Source organism: Protopterus annectens, chromosome 10.part0, assembly GCF_019279795.1.
Source record: "Protopterus annectens isolate FY-2018-M chromosome 10.part0, PAN1.0, whole genome shotgun sequence".
Taxonomy (NCBI): Eukaryota; Metazoa; Chordata; order Ceratodontiformes; family Protopteridae; genus Protopterus; species Protopterus annectens.
The window spans coordinates 1,630,614,923-1,630,635,070 of record NC_056744.1 but is presented as its reverse complement, the minus strand read 5'-3'; the positions used below and the strand labels follow the sequence as shown (position 1 = coordinate 1,630,635,070).

Below are 20,148 nucleotides of genomic sequence, written 5' to 3'. Positions count from 1 at the left end.
CTGGTCAACAAATGTCAAATAAATAAATAAATAAAATATCATACATGGGGGATAAAGTGTATGAAGAATGTAGGCACATTCTGATGACTTCCACAGCGAGAGAACCAGTGTCATCAAGTCGCTCAGTCCTGACAGATGGCAGATTGAAAAACACAAGTAGCCAGCAGATACATTATAAAAAAAAGATAGAGTAAGGCTTGAACGGGCAATGGAGTAGAACAGATTGAGGAAAGAGGCTATAAATCAGAAGTAATTATAGAAAAAGAATGCCAGGCTACTCATCTGTTTTAGCTGCATTCTGGCGACATCTAAGTGCTGTATTGAAGTAGTGTGTTAAATGTGTTCTTAGAGATGCCATTCAGTTGACAACATGTAGCCTGTAGATGTCAGGTTCGTTCATGCTGGTTGGCAGGTGGAGGGTTAAAGCCTCCATTTTCCTTGCCAGCAGGCCCTTATCAAGCACATTCATCAATTGTTCAGTAGGCTGACTTCTCACAGCAGATATTCCAGAGTCAGCGGTAACTAACCCTTCTACGTCAAGATTGGCTCGGATGAAGTCTCCAGTGAGCCTGAGCTTACTACACAGTATGCCGCTGCCTCTAGTAGCAGAGCTGGAATTTGTGAGCTAACAAAAATCATTCTTATTCATATCTCTCTGCATTGCTGCTGTTTCTTTTCTCACATTCCAGCTCCTGCGTGTTCCAGACAGAATTGCTAAGGCACGACTGAGTAACAGTAGTGCATTCTTCCCACATCCTGCCAAAGATTACTACTCACATTAGAATCAAAAGTGGGCATTTGCAACACTGGCGCTACCCACAGCTGCATTTGTTCATGCTTATATATGGTTCAGCAGCACACTCCTAGTTACAAACTATTACAACACCCAATAACCTCGGACTTCTGCTGATATATGGGTCCTGAATGTGTCTCATATGCATTAGACTTCTATGACAATAACATTTTCCGCTACCTATCTGTGAATAATAAGATAGTCTTAGTGTTATTGTTAGATAGTTATGCTTAGATAGTCACAGATTACTCATGTATACCACATGGGACATCTGTAGTAAATGTGTAGCACTACTGCATGTAGTATTTTGTTTTAGGAGGGATCATTTTTTTCCCCCCAATGAAGGGGGTAGTGGAATGGCACTTAATATTCATTTCATTCCTGGAATCAAAGCAAGAATTTACTGTGACCTGTGTGCGCCAACCTGCAAAAATAAATTTGCTGATGTCACCTTTCGGTGTAAATACATCTGCACTCCAGTTGTTGCTCTCATAGAACATGAAATATACGGGTTTGTACTGTGGCACGTATCCAACAGCAATTAAGTTTCACTCATACAGTTCATCATGGGTGACAGGGTTCGCATGAAGGGAGCTGTTAATTTCAGCAGAACATACAATAACTTGCATACTGTTAGACATACCTTGCAACTGTCCAGAATTTCACAGAATGCCCATATTTTGGTCTCATATTTTTGGTCTGTCCCTCATAAATTTTTTTGTCATTTCTGCCAAATCATTGAGGGTTGCAGTCATTAAATAATAACAGATATTCGTGTTTCAGACTTCATATCCTTCAGAAAATGCATGCTAATGCAAACCTTATTACTCTGTCATCTTTCTAAGTTTATAAGAGTAAGAATCAAAACATGTCCTGGATTTTGCCCCCCTCCCCAGTTATTTTTGGCTTTGTCCAGATTAATTCTTGTGCTACAAGGTTGAGAAGTATATGATAGGTCTAGGCTCAAACCTGCTTTGAGACGCTGGGATGTAGCAGAGATGATGCAAGTGGAGAGAGTTGCTCCCTGCCCGATCACAGATTAAATGTGCTTAGGTGCAGTAAGCACAAGACAGACTTGACCACAAAAGATTTGGAAATGAGTGCCTAAATACAAGGAAGGAGTGGTTGCGAACCTTCTATAAGGTGTATTTTAAGGTGAAATGACCCAGAAGTAGTGTTAGGGTGATGGAAATAAGAGTTGTTAAATTATTCTTCTGGGCAGCAACACAGTATATCCTATACTACCATGCATTTGCTGACTGCAAACATTCTTACGTCTGTGCATCAAAGATGAAAACACTTAAGACTGCAAAGACTGTTGGCCTGGGAGATAACCATGGCAACCCTGACCTGAATATTAATAGAGAGCAAAAAAAAAATGACAGAACAGAATGGAATGAAACATTAGCATGAGTTACTATTAAGGATGATCTGCAGTGTGTCCATTAGAAGAAATTAATCCATAGTTTGTCATCACCCGAAACTGCATGTGTCTGGTATCTTCCAGAAAGCCAGTAACACCTACTGAATGTGCTATCATCCTCCCCCACTTCATACTCAGTTTCCTAGCTCCTTGCATGTAAACATGGTGTGTTTTATGCTTGTTATCACAGGACCGAAAAACAGTCTTTCCTTGCGTTTGATAAAAAAGTGTGCTAATAAATTGTTAGCCAAGACACATACAACATCCGTATATAAAAAAATGATGTGACAGAAAGATGCAGTGCACTGGCCTGATTTGTGATAAGTTGCCATAAAGTGACAGGGTCTTCAAGCGAGCAGGACTGCTGATAAACTGGCAGGGTCATACACAAAGAACAGCAACTGATGTATTGAAATAGAGCTCCCGGTAAGTTTTCCTTGGTGATATGTTTAACAGAATCATACAGAAAGAGAAAATATTTTCAGGAGAAGGTCCAACAAGGCAAAATTATTAAATGTTCCCAAAGTTTATAGAAATAGCCATGCAGATTTAGATTTAATTGTTTCTTGTGAAATTGCCATTCACTCTTTATTACTTTGCCCTGGATTCTTCTTCAGATCTCCTTTCTTATGAGTTTCATCCTAATGTGCAAAACTTTTGCCATTTTAGCTACCCTTTTTCAATTGCACCCTTCTCCGCATCTCTCTCTTCTCCTGAGTCCTTGTCTTTTAGCCATTTCCTCCTAATTTGTAGTGTGGCCTGGCCATTGTCTATCCATGCTGAAAGGTTATTAGGCAATGGGTTATTTTGGCCACAACAAAAGGCCTGCCTGTAGAGCTTCCCTTGAGTTTTGTGTCATGTAACCTTAGTGTTACTTACATAAAAATAAAAATGAGGTTCAAAGCCCTCCCCCGCACAAAAATTATGTATTGGTGTTCACCGTTGACATGTGGCCTGTTAGAAGATCAGTTGTCATCTGGACTACGTAGAACCTTTTTGTTCTTTTTCTGTCTCTACCACTTCCTTCACAGCTTGTCTCTACTTCTGGTACATCTACCCCTTCCTCTCATTTCCCTTGTATCTTCTCTACAGCGATTTTACTCACTTTCTGTCCAGTCCGCTCTCTATAATTCCTGCGGTGTATCTGCCTTAGCCTTTCTGCTTCCATTTACCTTATGACTTTTTCTATCAGTCTGCCGTGCCTTTCCTGTTTCTTACAGCACGTGTTTTTTGCATTTATTCCGGTGTTATCTTCTTCCCTTCCTTTGTGCCATATTTCTTTCCTTTCTATATGCTACTGTATCTTTTACTTTTCTACTCCGATTCTGTTTCTTTTACCTTTTTTTCCTTTTCTTAGTGCTCTTATTTGCTGAAACAATACATCAGCAGTAGGGGATGTTGGATGGGGCGCTCAGCAACAACATTTGGTAGTACTGGCCTCTCCAAGTCTATATTCTGCTAAACTTTAATCTCAAAGCTGAGAAAACCGTTTACCTTGATAGTCAGGCATTTTGACCCCATTATTATTATCAGTAGTTGAGTACACTATACATTTGCTTTCATTTCTACAAAATCTAAGGACTACTGGTTCTAATTCCATATCAGACTATTGGATTAATAGTACATAGTCTATAACAATCTACAACAGAATGCATATAAAGAGATATTACAATAAGCTATTTTACATAATCTTGAAGAAATAAGGCAAAGAGGTGACATGATAGAAGTATTTAAATATCTCCAAGGTATCAGCAGAGTCCATGTGGCTCCCACCTTTAAAAGGAAAATGCTGTAAAAAATGACATACAGTTTAGCAACTTAAGTGGTCACCTCAGGAGAGACAAGAGGATGTGTTATTTAACATACAGGGTGGTATATGGCTTATACAGCTAACGTGAAGAAACAATACAATTAGATGAAATATACATTGTACATACTCAAATGGAAAGCAGCACCATGCAACTCTGCATTGCAAAAATTCAGGGAAAGTTTTTTTTTTTTTTTTTTTTTTGTAGGGACGACAATTACCCCAAACACCCCTTAATTATTTTCATTCTGAGGACCCATAGAGTGAGTAATCACTTAAAAAATAAAAGTAAGTGACAGCTCTTTTTCCCAAGGCATTGCATTCTCATACTCAGTTGAACTGCATAGGATTCGAATCCACGCACATTTCCAAAAACAGTAGCTAGTAAACAGGCCTGATTAACAATAGTGAGTAGCCATTCTTAAACAATGCAGAACTGAATAAACAGGTATCAAGAACATAGAAGGCAAACTACACGGCAGGTGGTTCTTGTCTGCTCTCACAATGTCTGATTTTGTGATTCATATTCCTGCACTATACGGTTGTTCTGTACCTCTTTTCATTTAAAATGTTATTCTGAATTCACATATGCCTGCTCTTGCATTAGTTGAAGTAAATATAGTTTTTAAATCAATGCTTTTTTCCATCTCTTTTCCCCTCATTTCTTTGTATTTGTGTGTCACCCAAACTCCCTTACCACCCTATATCACCACATACTAAGTCCATCGCAGTCTGACAAAATATCAGTTCATCAAAGCAATGAAATGGTAAAAGTATTCCCGACTCCCCGCTGTGGAGAGAAGACACCACTTTACCAAATAAATGTGATGTACTCCAGTGTCACCATATCTCTTACTCATATTAAGTTATATTTCTTGGGGGGAGTAATCTGCCTATAAACAGTTTTGTGGGATTTTTTAGGAAAAGTATTTTGCCAAACTATAGTGCTGTCATTTGTCATACTAACATCACCCATGTAGTTTGGCTTGTTCATTAAAACAGGATGAGCGGGCCATCATTCATGGGTAGGCGCTATTTTTTTTTTTTCTCATTTACCTGTCAAGAACCTTAGATGGTTCTCAAGTATACAGTGTTTTAAAACAACATGACAAGAACATCCCTTCTTGTGTGAACCACTATATTACCATTTGCATGTACACATGCTGCAAACCTCTGTGGCTGTACTGTCTTCCAGCCTTAACTTAGAAGAAGGGCCTTGTTGGTTAACTGGGATCTATATGAGTTCTCCAAAAAACCTTTCCACCAAATGGTACATCATTGACCCATATTCAGCAAAATTCATTTCTGTGATTCACTGAATACTTACAGGGCAAAGACACAGTTGGCCAACTTCACAACTTTGTCCTTTTCTCCACTGTAGTGCAATCTCGGAATTGGTATATTTAGTTAGGGGGGTGTGGGGGTGCAGCATCCCACATGAGAGGGTTTGGTTTAGCTAGATTTGGGTCTGTTGGGTTGCAAGGGAAGTATTTGTTTGCCTTAAGTATTCAGCAAATTGCAGAAGGTAATTTCGCTGAATATGGGTCGATGAAATTGTGTTCAGTGGAAAGGTTTCTCAGTGAAGTAATACAGACCCGCTTAACTGCCTCAGAGAGGAAGAGCTGGCTTTCAGCCACTTCATTTCATTCTTTCTCGCCACAGATAGTCCTCTCCTGTGCATTGGCTACTTGATCCTAAATCTTTGGTGGCAAGTTGAGGACAGAACCTTTGCACAACTGGAGTTGATATCATGGAAGATTTGGGTCTAGATGTAGATGGTTTTGTAGATGATTTTGGCAACACAAGAACTTGTAAAAATGAAAAACCAGTCCAAGTGTTCCAAGTAGAAACCACACTGGTGATAAAAAAAAAAGTTGAATTTATTCACCAAATAAATACTTATAAAATTCCTTCAACAGTGGATAAATGTCTACAACAACAGAGTTAGCGCTTTCGTCTGACTGTAACAAAAGACTTCCTCAGAAGAATAAATTCAATGTTTTTTTATCAGCTGCGTGGCTTCTACTTGGAACACAAGAACTTGTGTCATTATTGTACTATTGCAAATAGCTGGGAGGTGGTATGAATGACAGAGGTACTAAACACATTCTCCATCAACATCAGTGTCAGTGGTTTGATTCCAGTATTGTCATTCTTAACTATTCCTTCCTCATGTGCTGGTACCCTGCCTTCTTGTTCTTTTGTGAAAACAGGTAGGGAAGTTTCCACTGTTAACTCAAACAAAAACTCCAGACTGGAAAAATTAAGCAATATTTCCCTACAAACAAAACTATCTGTGTCTCAAATGACTCTAGCACAGTTCCATGAATCAAAAAATAAGTTAATCTAAAACACTACTCACTGCAAAATAAGAATAAAAGAGTAGAACTTTCAAAAGAAAACTGGAAACTGCCCAACTAAATGTTTTTGCATCACCCCCACACATTCCCTACTTATATATTCTCACTCAAAAGTTTCACAAGCTCAAAGAAATAGTAAAATGCACTTCAGAGTGCATATTTCATGTTTGTTCTTTCTCCAATCTGCAACAATCCCAAAGGCATCAAAGCTAATAATGTAAGGTTCAGCACAGGAAAAAATGATCAGCACAGGAAAAATGACAAAAACAAAGTACAGCAACCACAACCCAACAAAAACTGCATTGCAGTTTTTGTAGCCTTCTTATACCTCCAATACCAATGCTGCTGTAAAAAAAGACAGACTACAAGTGTAAGTTATAAGGATGCTGCCATTTCAAACTATGACAGTATGCATGCTTTGTATTAAAAGACAACTTAGTCAGACGTATGTATACTAGAAGTGTAAATGAAGTACCGATGAAGGAAGGAGGAAAGCAGTGAGTAATGATTTGATCACCAGGTTTGGTCACAGGGGGTATCCATAGAGAACTGTTTCTAGAATATGCACTGAAATGGGTGAACAGGAATCAAATAATTCATCAGATTGGAGTACAGCTATGAGAGTCAGCTAAACCATTGATAGTGGTGGAATAAAAATAAATTATAACCGATAATGAAAATGCTAAGTGGGAATCCAGATGTTTTTAGGTATGTGGGTGTGGCACCTATGTTTATTCATGGGGGGGGGTGTCAAACATTTGGGAGCAATTAAGAAAATTAATTTCTGGGCAACAGGAGAAGTGCATTCAAATGTTATTCCTGCACTATGTGTAGATTCATACATGAGGGGATGAATGCATATTGTGCTGACACCCGAAGATTATATGTCCCTCCAGGTTATTTTAAATGTAATTATACGTATGTGGTTTGCATGGCAGTTTGTACCATTTGTGAATCATTTTATGCGGGAAAGACCAGTAGGAAGCGTAAGAAGACAATTTATGAACATGCTTAGCAGTGATGATAACACTGTGACTACTGTCAATATAAGTGGTAAGTTATTTTGGATGCATGTAGGGGGGAATAGGGGGGAATAGTTTAAAATCAAAGTGTGAATCACAAATGTGTTGAGAAGAAACAGAATGGTTCTTAATAATGTGACACATCATATGTTTTTTTATCATACTGTCTAAGAACAGTAATTAATTGTGTCATTTAAGTTGGATAAAGTCTCAGTTCTTTTCTGTTTTTTTTTTTTGTCAAGTTTAAGAGACAAACGTCTTTACTTGATTACTTATTTGTTATCTTTGTGAATTGTGTTTTAAAATAAATCATACTGGTTTACTCAGGAATCTCATTTTGCATCCATTGTTTTTTTTCTGCATTTTACATTTATTTCCAACTTGGGAAGGCATAGTATTTTGTCATTTCTACAGCCAGTCAATAATGACAGAAATTAGAATTTTACACTAATTATTACTCAGAAAATGCATGTTTATGCAACATTGCAGTTCTATTAATGTCCTGCGTAATATTTAAAACTGTCCTTCATTTTGGGCTTTTGTCCCTCATTGTCCTAAAACAAAGAAGCTGTGAGCTATAGAGGGCTGGAGTGTAAAAACTGGTATGTTTTTCACAAGGATGGGTTGTCATACGTTATTTTTAACATCTCCCACAACTTTTTCACACATATTGTCAATAGGAAAATGCAGCTCTGAATCATATCTACTTTTTTTCAGTGTAGGTTCATTTATACCAAACACAGTGAAAAAGAAACTGTAACACTGAAAAACAAAAAAAAAATGTAGCCTTTTATAAATGTATGTTTTTTCAATATGCAGGAAGTAGAAATGTACATTTTTTTCCTAAAAATGGCCACATCTTTCTTTGTTTTGTAACTGTGCATTAAATGGCATCTGGTAGCTTCTTTAACTGCCAGTGTGTCTTCATATGCTAGTTTAACAAGGTGGTGGGCGGCATTTTATTGGAATACTGTATATACTAGTTTTGCTGTAATTATAATTGAAGCTGGCTCATGGAGAGTGGCAGTGGGGATTGCGTCCTAAAATCTATCTAAGCAAGTAAGTTTGTGAAAGAATTAAATGGTTATAGACTGGTCAGTTCAATCATAGGAAGAATTCTATAGGGTGCCTATTTGAGATCTGGAGTACCAGTTGCTTAACAAACATAGATAGCTTAATAGATTAGTACTAGGCTAACTGCCTTTGTGGACCATTTTAAGCCTAGCCAATTACCCCATGTGAGAATCAAACCTTGCACCTTGTTTCTGTAAGGTAAACACTGTAACCATTATGCCAGCCAACAATATTGCTTCACATAGAACTTTTTGCCAGTCCAGTTTGATGAATCTTTTATAAGTGGGTCATTGCTTATGACACACATACGTCAGCATAGTGAGTGTGGCATACTTAGAATTCAGCCTGGCCCTTATTTGAGTATGAGATGGGAGGAGGCTGAAGAAAGAAATGAGAGACGCAAGTTAGGACATAGGTGATGTAATTCACAAATTACTGGTTGTATAGCCAACATGGGAAAGAATTATCCAGTGCAGCCAGAATCCAACATGTGGACAACCAATAAGAACCAATGCATCATCCCTTTGCTGTGTCCTCAAACTAGTCCTGCTTTTCGTATTTGTGTCCAGTAAAATTTGGTAGGGAATGGAAGACATGGTTAATCTGCTGATTACAGCAAAACTGCTGCAGTTATGGGGACAAAAGTCTAAGTCTTTACCAAAAACTGATAATGCTAAAATGGTAGTGAGATTAACCCTTGATAGGATGGCATTTAAAAACTGTAAAATGGTATACTTGCTTGAGAAAATCCTGAGGTAAGATGTGTACTGGAAGATGGATCTAGAAAAAGAAAACAAAGAAGGGTAAAAAAAGGCTTTGCAGTTTATAGTGATTGTACATATGTATATATTAAACCAGTTCAGTAAGACTGAGGGTCTGCCCATTCTATCCAACAGTTGAGGCTAGCACCTTACAGGCTACCCTTTCCTTTCTGCAAACCCCCTACACTTTTCAATTATCCCACACCATTTTAAAAGACCCATGTGTTTTGCACTGTTACCACTGAACCTGGAAGGCTGTTTCTTTCATCTGGCACCATCTCAGTGAAGTAATGCTCTGTCTGTCACCCATGCCCTAGCTGAAGGTGGACCCCCCCCCCTCATTTCACAGTCTTTTTTTTTTCCAAATAGAAATGTTATTGTTTTTCAAAACAGATATAATATAACTCAAACAGTTTTAGAGTAGTAATAAACATTCAGATACACGATGATAGTTGACTAAAAATATGTACATTATATACAAAAGTGCTGCAAAGAGAATTTCCTTTCGCAGTCTTGAACTCTTGACCACATCTTCACTCATCCTTCCTGCTCAGTAATTTTCCATTGTACTTTCCACTAATGCTTTTGTGAACCCATATCATATCTTACATTTCCTTTCCCCCAGAGAGTGAGGGCAGCCACAATCTCATTAATCTCTCCTCATGCAGCATTCCTTTTCTCCCTCTTATCCACTTATAGGTTCATAGGTTAATACTTGGCTATCCATGTAGAGGACCACTTTTAAACTATGTACAGTATCCCACATGTATAACTACCCATCTTCATGAATTAATAGCTAGTTTTGACTCCCCCTTCTGATGAGGACATTGGGGCAGCTTATAAGTACTCTTCAAAATGAATAATTTATACCTAGTTTCAACCCCTTTTAATGACGACTTGAGAGGCCAGACCCAGAGTTTATTTACAATTGCCCATCTTTGAGCTAGATCATATGCTTAGACAAGTACATACCAAAATTATACTCTGTTATCGGCCTGATGAGGTAGCTGTTGTGATGCCCGTGGACTGGCCCAACAATCAAAGAGCCTCAATCCTCACCACTAACACAAGTGAGGGGTGTCCACATTGGGAAGGATAACAAATACACACACAGTAAAATACAATTTCCCCTAAGAGCACACAGAGATTACAGTCAGTCTGGGGCTGGTTTCTCCCTCTCTCTCCAGATCCCCAATAAGACTCCCCACTGGTACAGCTATAGGGTCCAGATCTCAGCCTAGTGGTCAAGCTAAAACCTCCAGCACCCTCTCTGTCCAACCAGTCCTCCATGTCCCTGCCCAAGTAGCTGACACACACACTTTGAGATATGAGTTCTGTACAAACACACAGACACTCCTGGGGAAGGCTGGCACAGGTTCACCAGCTATGCCCCTTCTTCCCAGACTATACGGTAGTACCACTTGCCACCAACCACTAATATCAACTACTAATAAGGCCCTTATCAAAGGGTGTCCAATTATTACTGTGCAATATTATTATCCAAATGGTTAAGTGTGATGAACAGCAATGCTTATTTGGAGTGGCTTAGACAGTATCACTATATACATGCAATGTACTCTAGAGCTTAAATTATCTCTACATAAAATAGCCACAGTTGAAAGGTTTAAAAATATTTAATAATAAATAATAAGAACACAAGACAATACCTCTTACTACACAGTGCTAGCCAAGAGTTCAGAGATCACAGAGAAATGCTTAAAATAATACAGTAGAAAAGTTCTGACATCAGTACAGAAAACAGCTAGACTAGACTTCCTATTTCCTATCTATATCTAAGAGCAAACACAGTTCTAAAATACATTTACATATTGAGCAAGGCAGTGCTGGTGATGTTAGTTCTGAAAACAAATGCAAAATGCTCTGATTCTCTCTCTCTGTCCTTGAATTGATAACACAGTACCGCTGACTCATTTCAGATTACATCATTATTCTCTGTTTCCCAGGCTAACAGCCCTTTTGATCTTGCAGCTGGTCAGGAAGCCAGAGCAATAAAAGACATTATACATGCAAATTCTAGCCATTAACTCTGGTCTCAAAATAATAGGGAGAATTCCTTCATTCAGACATCTTGGCTCAGAGTTTTGAGATCAAACAATTATACAATGCTTGACTTATCAGCTTTCCTCCAGCAGAGTGCAATGTGGTTACATTTTTGAAGTTCAACATTTCCCATAATTTTCTTACATTTAAGAGAACAAGCATGTGGCTTACATTAATATTTACAAATGACAGAATTATCTACAAAATCCTATCTAGCTAGGCTGGCAGCCTACACAGGAGTACAGAGGGATAATAACTTTCTTAGATCTGGAGACATAACCCTGATGACTAGTTTGGCTATATAAAAGGATTTCCTAACAATAGTGGGTGTGGTTATCAATGGGTAGTTCATTATCAATGAAAGTACCCAGCTCCTGAAATAACTGAGTCAATTTTCAGAGGAGTGTCACCTATATGGTAGGTGTGTGGGTGTCCATGTTTGCCAAAGGACATAATGTTGCTTTTCTTGGCCATTTTTACTATTCTAGCAGCCTTTCTGTGTGCCTAGTATCTATGTTTCCTTTTTCCTGTATGGTTTCCCAGACTGGGCAAGGTGTTTCAAACAAGGCTTCACTAGTCACTTTTATAGTGAAAGGATTACCTGTTTGTTCCAGTAATCTGTGTCCAGAGATGCTAACCACATTTCTGTTGACTTTTCCTGTCACCTTTTCACTCTTCTTTGGTGGATCATTGCTGCAATTGCATTTGCGACTGGGTCTTTTTCCCATCTTGTTTTCTTAATTTGCACCCCTTAACTCATTAACCTCTCTAAGCTTATTGGCCACCAAGTGCAAACCCTTGCATTTTTAATAAACAAATCTAGCTTAGTTGCTGTCTTTTGGCATGTAACATTCTGTTAGCTTTGTTAGGTGTCTTTTAAGGCTGTTTCTATCATTTGATTGTTGCTGCTTCTGATTTTGTTCCCCCTTTTCAAGATGTTGATCCTGTTTTCTATGTGTCATGTGATGTCAGCAATAAACACACAGAACCACATGAGAGGGAGGTATCTCAATCTAACCCTGTTTCTTATCCATCCTGAGTACAGCTTGCTCATTCTCTAGCCCCTCCAGCCAGCCATTCTTCCCAATAGTGCACCTCTCAGTTTTCACCAGCAAACACTGTCCCATACAGGATTGCATCCCCCATTTCTGGAACAGGCTGCCACTGCATACCAAACAGAATACTTCTCTAGCAATCTTTAAAATCAGTCTTGATGACTGGATGACTGATTGCAAATTTTCATCTTGGATGTGTGGGAAAATCTACTTAATGGAGGACAGAACAAGTCTCCCATAGTACTGAATGATGTGGCAGAACCTCTTTTCCCCCTCACTATTTGCCCATGCTATCAGTCAGTCAGTCATCAGCCTCCTACTGTTATATTGGCCTAATTTGTTCCACTTCACTGGACTGAAGAATGAACAGGAGGGGACATCATTTAGATAGCTATTAGGTGGTGGCATTAGCTTTTTTTCATGTTTATGTCCCAGTCTCTGCATGCACTGGGTTAACTGAAGATGATATTCATCACTTTCACAAGGAGAGTTTGTCCAAGCAGTCCTGCCTCTCCTCGCAAAGCCAGATTGGTAGTTTCCAAAGTCGGGAAAGCACACCAATCTGTGTGCCCCTTTGTGCACAGATTCCTCCACATTCCCCTGAGAGAGTTGAATGGGCCATGTCTCTTCACACCTCTTCATGTTTTTCTAGCCCTGTGAGCACCTGGGCTGCTAACTGAACCCAAGTTGCCAAGGTTGCAATCAGAGCTTCATCTCTCCGCACCATCTCCCAGGTCCATGCTTACACTTATCAAGGGTATCAGTACTTATCAGAGATTTGGGATGCATGGTTAGGCTTAAAAAGGCCCTTGTGGTCGTTAGCCTAGTAAAGACCTATGAACCCATTAACTTATGGTGGCATGCTTAATGTGGCTAAGCTTCTGGATGTTCTCCTCAGCCATAAACTTAGGAAGAACCTATGAATGTTACCCCAACATTCTTTTTACTGATGTCTAAGACAGAGAATTCATTCAGATGAGCTTCTTGTTCTCCTTCGTCTTTGAAGTCCTTATAGTCATCAGTATGTATACGTCTGTATCATCCTTCCTTCCTTCCTTTCCTTATGTACCTAAACACCTCTTTTGGTTTTCTTTAATTCATTTTGCCAGATCCCTTTCCACCTCTGCCTTGTCTCTTCCTTGTCTGTTCTAACCCACCCATTGCTACCCATCATTTTAGCTTCTTCAGATTCCTGTTTAACTACTTGTCCTGACTCCTTCTACATCTTACAGGCCCCTTGTTGGTTCATACAGAGCTCTCTTGGTCATGAGACACTTAGATCTTCTTCTTCTATTCACATTTATTTTACTTCCCAATCCTTCCTTTGCTGCAATCTGTGAGCTCCTGTTAACTCTCTAAAACACATCAGCACACAAGTCAAAAGTTATTTCCATTTTTCCGCAGTTGCAAATTGTAATTACTTCATTCTGATTCCAGAACTAATTCTAGTAGACAGCTGGTCTACAGTTTATGTTTATTGTATGAATCACTAATTATGCCAGGGAAACATTTTGCTTAGCTGCTCCGTTCTTGGGGTACTGGCCTGTACAGCTGGTACCAATTTTATGAATCATGCTGGGCTCTGGTACATGAACTGAACCACACACCAGTCCAGATTGTTCACTATGTGTATGACTAGAGCCCATGCTTTTCACAACTATTAGAATAGCTTACAGAAGCCAAGTAAGAAACAAACACCCAAATCTTTGTTTTTAGCAGAGTTATCACTTGCTAGAATGGAACGTGTGTGCTCTGAGCTGTACTTTGCTAGCATTAGCATATCATGGTGCCACAGACAAAATTAGACATGCTGCTGTGCAAAATGAATGCAAAAGACATGCATTTCAGTGGACTGATGCACAAAACTTTTGTGCTTCAAGAAACCAGAAAGCAGACCATAGATATTGCTAGGGATCCATTCTGCAAACAGACACAGGGAATGATTGTCATCCTTAAATGCAGTCATACAAAACAGTGTAAGCAAGCTGCACAAATGCCTCAAGACACTGGGATATGAGGTGAAGATGTAGCCAGGTATATGCCAAGTATAGCACAGCACAGCAACACTCTTTTGGAATAAATTATATGGTTTTGTTCAAAGGGGTATCCTAGAATTTAATTATAAAAATAGATGGCATATTTATCATGTTTTTATTTTATTAAGTTGCAAGTTTTGTTAAACTCCTTTCTTTTATGCTTTTTTGCCCCTGTGCCTGCTGATTATCAACCCTCCCATGTCAGAGCTCATCTTTCAGAGCCATCAGGGGTGGCATCATACAGACAACCATGAGAGCTGCTAGTCTCCTTGTAGGTATCTCAGCAATTGCATTTCCTTAATGGTCTCACCCCTATCCCAGGGAGGGAGATGTATGAGCCACATCATTGTGGGAGCCACATTGCCTTCTCCTGTGTAAATACCTGCTCATGTGCACTTGCTTGCTGAAAGCTGTCAGCAATCAGTGGCTTTGTGAGACACACACACGCCTCAAGGTTGCATGCTTGCCTTCTTCCTCTGAAGAACTATTAAAGCCTGCAGCCAGCTGCACATCCCACTGGGACTACCTATCCAGTCTGCCAGCTCCATAAAGTTGTTGAGCTGCTAATCTAACTCTGGTCGCCTGAGCCATAGTCAGGGCTTTATCTGTCTAACCCAGCAAGTTGGCATAAATTCCATTTTTTCAGAAAATCATTTTGGTTAAACTTTTTTTTTTTTCAGCTTGTCATTTCAAGAGTTTTTTCATACCTGAAAAGGGTATGTTGTCCAGAAACAAGGAGCACCTGGGGTGGGTGTCTTCACTTGGGAAAAAGTGAATGCATTCTGAAAGTTTTTGTTTTATTTGATTCTGACTGTTTTTGCTTTCGGTTTCCTGGAAGCTATTAAGCCTCACATTAGCTTTACTGATTGGACCATTCATTCCCACAAGAGACAAGAGCCCATTTTGTCCCTGCTAGAGGCAAGGGGCAAGCTGTGAATGTGGTGCAGTTATCTGTCAGGAAATCTGGGGTGGGGGACTCAGAGGAAGACCACCAAGATGGTTAGAGGGGCACAAACTTTAAGAACAACTCAAAGCAATGGGCATGTATACATGGCGGGGTGGCGAAAAGTGACTGAAAACAGGCTTGTTTATCAGTAGTCACGACAACATGTAGGAGAAGGTACTGCTGTTAATCACAAAGTGATCAGATTTGGCTTAAGAAACTGCTTTTTATAAAGAAGGTTATGACCAACTAGAGAAAGTGATGTAATGTTTTTCAGCAAATATAGTCAATCCTAAGAAAGGTGATAAATGAGGAATCAGAGGAGCATTTACAGCAGCAGTCAGGGGGACTTGCTATATCATTTCCACTGGCGTATTTGTACATCTAAAAACATCTCATAACACTTTCTGAGAAAAGAGTAGGGGGATTCTCCTGGGATTCTCACTGCTTTCCCCCTCATACACACATAAAAAAAGACTGTACCTGTAAAAGATGACTTTTTAGATCTTGATGAAGCTACCCAGGCAGCAAATGAAAACACATAATGACATGCACAAACATTCAAGTAACTTGTAGAAGTGAAAGCTATGCTTATTAACCTTCTGTTATCAAGTTTAGGAAAAGGATCTAGCCTAGGTCAGGCTATGACACTGTGACTAATCAAGTTGATAGTAAGGAGTATTCAACATGAATCTCCCAAGGGATGATGGAGGACCTTAACTGGCATATTGTGGGGTCACTTATTAGCATGGACATGGGGGAATGAATAGGATGCAATGTTGGAAGACTGAGAGCTGGATGCAAGATTCTTAGATAAAGAGATGAAGTATAAACGAGCAAGTAATGAAATATATGTTTCACATCATGTCAATGTCATATGTGATATATGCATGCAGAGTGGTCAGATAGTTTTGTTAACAAAACAGCAAAGTAAGCTTGGGTTACAATACAGTTTCCTCTAAAATTATATGTTGCAAAATATCATAAATAGTCATTTCTTCCTTTTCTTGCAGATACCCTTATTCCATAGTTAATTAATTTATTAACCACATAAGCCCACTTGGTACACCTACCTCTTTCTAAGAGCAACCTAGAATCATCATCTAGTTAGGACACATACTAAAAGTCACACTTTCCAAGTAGAAACTGAGAAAATCAAACCGCAGGAACTCCTAATTTTAAATTTTATTTGATTTGTTTGTTGGGTAGCAAATGTTGAAGTAGTTAGCTTTGTTACTTCATAGTGCTTGGATCTCCAGTTCAGTTCCCAGTTGGGGTGTTTTCTGTATATAGATTGCATGTGGCCCCTGTCTTTGCATGAATTATTCCTGAGCCTCCAGTTTCCTGCCACCATGACCTAAAGATATGGAGGTGAATGGAGTACTGATGCATGAAATGGACTCGGGTGTGTGAATGTATACCATCCCACCCACTTGGTTATCAAACATTAAATAAAATAAAAAGTTGTGATGTGTGATATGCATGTTTCCTGTAACAGACTAGCATTCATAAAGGGTTATTTCTTGTTTTACACCCATTGCTTGACAGGACAGGGTCTGGCTTCCTGAAATCCTGAGTTGGATAATATGGATAGTGAAAATGATGGATGGATGTTTGCTTTTCTGAAATCTGAAATTATAAAACTTATGCTGTATAATGTTATATATCTTAACAAAACAACTATGCATAGCTCTGTTGTTTGAAAGCTGTCAGCTGGTAAACACTTATTCTTCCTTTCTGTTTGTGCATATTTTCTAAGAAATTTGAAATGTGAATGTGTCTTTGTCAGAAAAAAAAATTCCTTCTCCTTCTCCTTTTGAAATACAGCATGAGTAGGTCAATTGCTGATCTTCCAAATTGCCTGTAGATGTGGACATAGTGAGTGAGTGAGTGAGTTCTGTAATAGACAGGCACTCTGACTAGAGTGAGCTTCAAAGACTTGGGCCCTTTGACTGTTAAGGAGGCTTATTGGAAAATGGATGGATGGGTGGAAGGTAGTAAATTTTCTCAGTGTCATTATTACATGACACTGCATGGCATTTCTATATGGATGAGACCTCTTTTCATGACTCTGAAGATTACATTTGCATATTAAGAAAAAAGTTCCCCCTATTTATTTCTAATGTTGGTACTGGCTTTGGGATAGTTTGTCAAAGAGCACAGAAAAAGAATAAGCATCCTAAAAACACAGTTGAATTTATTGTCAGAGAGTAAACGCTATTCAGTATAATGAAATTTATCTTCATCTTTAAAGAGGTTTGTAGGAGGCACAAAGTGACAGGTAAGCCACACAGGTATGTCACTGCACTTTTGTTTATTCATTTATTTATTGAACACTGACCATGAAAACACATTGGCCTCAAGAACCATTTGAGGCACAATCCAGGCAATATAGTTCTGTACAGAAATGCTTCTATTTATTCAAGAAATTACATATAAAACAGGAAATGTCACATCGCCTAGTCGAATGCACATAAGGAAATATTGTTAGAAAGTTTTCAACATATTAGTGGTTGTCTATGCCCATCAGCAACCACATAACTAATCTTGCATCATCAGTAAGACATAAGAAAGCAAAGAATGACAATCTTTATTTTTTTTAATAGTCCAGAAACAGTCTTCAACAGGGAGATGTGGATGGTGCCCGACGTCTTGGTCGTGTCGCTAAACTTCTTAGCATCACAGCGCTGGTGGGCGGAGTCATCATTATCATTGTCTGCATCATCAACTTTGTGTGTAAGTAATATTTTTCTTAACATGCCAAATAAGAATGCTTTGTTTCAATGGATCATATTTGATGTGGTGGGGACACGTTCAGACCTGTGCAATTAATGTTATATGCATAAATCGTTTAGGCTTCCTGTGACCATTCACTTTATAATTTGTCGATCACTGTCAAAGAACAGTGACAGAAATTGTTTGCTACTGCAGATGTTCTTGTTTAATCTGTGCCATACCTTTGCCTCAAATTTTCAAGACAACTCAACAAAGCGAATAAATATTTGTGTCCAGTAGTATGAAAAATACACTGGGCATATAAATAAGAGATGGATATTCCATGATGGGCTACTGCAATAATGCACAATTGAATGAATTATGGATTACTTGTAAGAAAACAATGAGTTAGGGATTTATCCTTGCCATGAGTTGCAGTGGCATTGAAGCTGATTGTAATATATGCGGATTGAGGAATCCTGTGTGTGTGTGTGTGTGTGTGTGTGTGTGTGTGGGGGGGGGGGGGGTACTCACTTGTGGTACAGCTCCTCACAGATCATTTGCTTGCAGCTGAATGTTGATCTGTATTCTTCAAGTGCATGAACCTTGAATACACAGACTCTGTCTGTAAATACGCTTTCTCCAACTTTGTGTGAACTCAGAGACACTATATTTATAGGTCAGAGGTGTGAAGGTAAGGCATACCACATCAAGAGGTGCAGGAGGGCATTTGGTTTAAATGTACAGCCAATCATGAGTAGATTAATGCTCAGCAACAAATTAGTGACACTCAAACAGTTTGTGTTTCCGCTAATAAAGTAGATCCATGTGTGGGGTGTTCCCAAAAAGAGCACAACTTTTTTGTGTTGATCGCAAATTGTCTTGAAGTTTCTGTTTCATCTGTTTCATTCAAAATGAATTTTGATTAGTTCGTTTTTTTTTTCTTTTTTAACAAGAACCATCTTTATTGAATTATCACTTATGACATAGACGATCATACATTTATATAAATAAAAACAACCCATATTGACATATTGTCAGTTGCAAACATTATACATCATATATAATCTTCTATATTCTCATTGTCAGTTAAATATTACACACCTCATTAGGTTCCTGCCTTCCCTTAAATCTCATTTCTCCTCCTAAACTGCATGTATTGTTCCCACAATTCTCATTTTTTTCTGTGTAGTTTGCTCCTACCCTCTTCTAAAGGTTCCACTTCCAGTTATTTTATCTTTGTTACATATTCAGTGCTTCTAGTACTGTTGGTTTAGACTTTGATATCCATTTTCTAGTAATTTCTTTTTTTGCAGCCATCATAATTAGACTTACCATGGCCTTATTATGTCTAGGCAATTCTGATTCTGTTTCATAGCTCAAAAATCATTTCCTTAGTTATACCAATTTGCTCACCCAGTATTTCTGACAGAATAGTCTGCAGGGAATTTTTAAAGTCTGCCAACTCCTTACACCCCCCAAAAATATGTTTTCAATTACCTCTTTCTTTCCTATCACACCTCCAACATTTGCATTCTACCTGAGTAAAAATTGTTTGGAATCTGTTTGGGTTATTAAAATACCTATGTAAACACTTCCAAGCAAAATTCCTAAATCTTCTAGACTTTGTTGCATATTTGGGTGTCTTATATTTGTTCTCTCATTGTTTCTTTGTGAATTTCTTATTCAATCTCTCTTCCCAATCCTTTCTAACATATTCTGATTCATTCCTATAGTTATCATACAGTATTTTATATGCCCTACTAATTATCCCTTTTTAGCAGCAGCTTCTGTTGCAGATTCTACTAAATAAATTACCAGTGCAGGTCTTTCACTTAGGACCCCCATATTCCTTTCTCTTTGCCTATAATCTGATGTCAATCCTTGATAGGGATGCAATGTCTAGCCCGCAGCCCAAATGGTTTCTTGGCCACTTCCCATTCTGTTACATTTCCCTCTCTAATTATTTGCGCCCAGTACCTTGGTTCCTTTGCCAGTTTTTTCCAGTAAATTCCAGCACCCTCTTGCCTATTCTCTGTACCCATAATTGCAGTCATCGCTAGCAGCAGAATCACCTTTCTCCATTGCCATGTTGGCT

The 20,148-nt window shown here is 38.7% G+C and overlaps 1 protein-coding gene across 1 annotated transcript in view; it reads left to right on the top strand.

Moving 5' to 3' along the window:
* The window catches only part of PRRT2 (proline rich transmembrane protein 2), a 278,146-nt gene that overhangs the window by 233,463 nt on the left and 24,535 nt on the right, over nt 1-20,148 (top strand). The window contains exon 3 of the mRNA XM_044086334.1: nt 17,942-18,071. Within this exon, the coding sequence (XP_043942269.1) occupies nt 17,942-18,071 (130 nt within the window). The remainder of the gene's footprint in view (nt 1-17,941; nt 18,072-20,148) is intronic.